Below are 2,171 nucleotides of genomic sequence, written 5' to 3'. Positions count from 1 at the left end.
GCATCTGCCGCGGGAACTGCGCTCGCACTGCTCAGCGCGCGGAGCCTCCGTCAGTGCGACGCACTGGTGATGGGCGCATCGGGGACGTGGTGGGTGGGTGGAGAGCCGGGACAGCACCACAGCCCCACTTGGGGACCAATCTGTCCTGCCGCTGCCCCCGGTCCCAAACTCCCACCTAAGCCACCCCTCGGCCACAGGGACTCCCAGGCAGCCCCGACTGGGAAGGATGGACAGCCTCCCCAGGCTGGGATGCAGTAAAGCATTTAAACCCCCACGGCACAGCGAGCTGTGGGTCTGCGATACCCACCACGGGTGAAGAGACACAACCTCACAGCAGCCCAAGCCCCGTCCTCCATCGCATCCGCACCCTGGAGAGGTGACCGAGCCAAGGCAGCTCCTGCCCACGCTCGGGGAGATGCTGACACCCTACGGCCACGCGTCCCCGAGAGCCAGACGGACTCGGACAGTGTGACACGGGTGGTTTCACCAGCAACTGGGGGAACAATCCACACCAGTAGGAGATATTCCACCCAAGTGGAACATCTCCCACCCAAGCACGCTGTGCAAACGCCATCCCGCATGGCTGCATCCCTCTGAAGTCAGGGCAGCACAACAACCCCCCCACGTCGGAACAGGGCTGTGGAGAGGACACGGGGCCACCCGGCACTGCCGGATCAAACGCCGTCCCTAAAGCACACGGCAGCGGTTGGCATTCCCGCCGTTTACCTTGCCAAGGGCCGGTGCGCAGCGTTAATGCCGAGAAGGAAAGCGAGGTGCCAGACTTTACTACAGGTCTATAAACAAGGTGGCTTTAAAAGCACTTTTCAGATCCAGAGGAAAACATCCCTAAAACCAGAGGGGGGGTGGGGGCGGGGAGCCCCAGGGGAGCTGCAGCCCCAACAGATCCCTTCTCAACACCGGCACCTGTGTTTCACTGGAGCCCGAGCGCGGCTCGGTCGCCACGTTACAGCTCTCTGGCAGAGCTCCGAGTCCCCGAGGGCACCAACTCCTCACGACAACCCATGGCCACGCTCGGCTGCAAGCAAACACCCTCATTGCGGGAGGTCTTAACCCCCCCGCTCCAAATCACAGCCCCTCGCACCCCCCCCCAGCTCTGCCCGCAGGGACGGCGCCGATGGAGGGGTGCGAACTGAACGCTCCTCTCAAACCCTCCCAGAGCCACAGCGCCGGCGCTGGACCCATCGCACCTACCCTCGGGCTGAGAAATCACTACTCTTGGACAAGAAACAGAATCTCAGAGGATTCTCGCCAGGATGACGCGGTGATGGAGGAAAAGTGGCTGCTCTCCCTTGAACGTTCCTTCTTGGCACCACCAGAGAAGACTTCACCCTCTCCCAGTGGGATCAGGGCGGCAACTACTGTCAGAGCCATGAAAACCAGCACAGCGCAGGCGGTGGACTGGGAACCCTCTGCGCTCCTGTCCTTACTCGGGCAAGAGATAAGAGACCCGACGCAGCTCATCCACCAGCTGATGCCCAGCGTAGCCTGGCCAGCACCTGCTTTGACATAAGGTGCCCTCCTCCACCTCACGAGGACAAAGGCAGCCGATCCCCTTGGCCAGAGCACGTCTCAGTTGGCCCAAGGACCTTGGTGCTTCCAGTGACCAGTTCTGAGCTCCGAAAATCCAAGAAAAAGCAAACGGAGCTTTTCTGGAGGAGCCTTTGATGGCATCAACCAGGAGGACATCTTGCACTCAGTCCTCTGGAGCACGCTACCTGCTGCAACAAGACATTGCCCTTCCTCTTCCTGGGATCCACAGCATCTCCTGGCCTCAGACCCGGCGTTATGGCGCTCCCAGTCCCCTTTGCTACAGGCAAATGGCACAGGACGTGCCAGGACCGAAGCCGGATGTGGAGGAGAACACATCGCACCTCCATCGCATCTCATCTCCCCTCTTGCCGAGCTCTTCTTCCCACCTCTCTGCAAACGGTAATTAATTCATCCTTGCAACCGCGCCGCGGGAGGCGAGCACATCACACCTTTGTTTCTTCTCCAGACACCAGGAAAAGCGAGGCAAGGAAGGCTGGGCTCCTCGCCTCGGGCCGGAGAGGAGGAAGCCAGTGCCAGAGCCAAGACGCGCAGGCAGATCCTTCGGCGATCCCATCAACCGGTGCCACCAACTTCAGGAGTCTCTGGCTCTGCTGCGCGCC

At 61.3% G+C, this 2,171-nt stretch overlaps 1 protein-coding gene across 1 annotated transcript in view; it reads right to left on the bottom strand.

Annotated features, from left to right (window-relative positions):
- The window catches only part of LOC104289043 (RNA-binding protein MEX3B-like), a 19,061-nt gene extending 17,163 nt beyond the window's left edge, over positions 1-1,898 (bottom strand). Inside the window, exon 1 of the mRNA XM_009887935.1 lies at positions 1,737-1,898. Within this exon, the coding sequence (XP_009886237.1) occupies positions 1,737-1,898 (162 nt within the window). The remainder of the gene's footprint in view (positions 1-1,736) is intronic.
- Positions 1,899-2,171: the final 273 nt, after the last annotated feature.

Source organism: Charadrius vociferus, unplaced genomic scaffold (assembly GCF_000708025.1).
Source record: "Charadrius vociferus isolate BGI_N301 unplaced genomic scaffold, ASM70802v2 scaffold1096, whole genome shotgun sequence".
Lineage (NCBI taxonomy): Eukaryota > Metazoa > Chordata > Aves > Charadriiformes > Charadriidae > Charadrius > Charadrius vociferus.
Note: the sequence above shows the minus strand (reverse complement) of the source record. Positions and strands in the feature narration are given on the sequence as shown.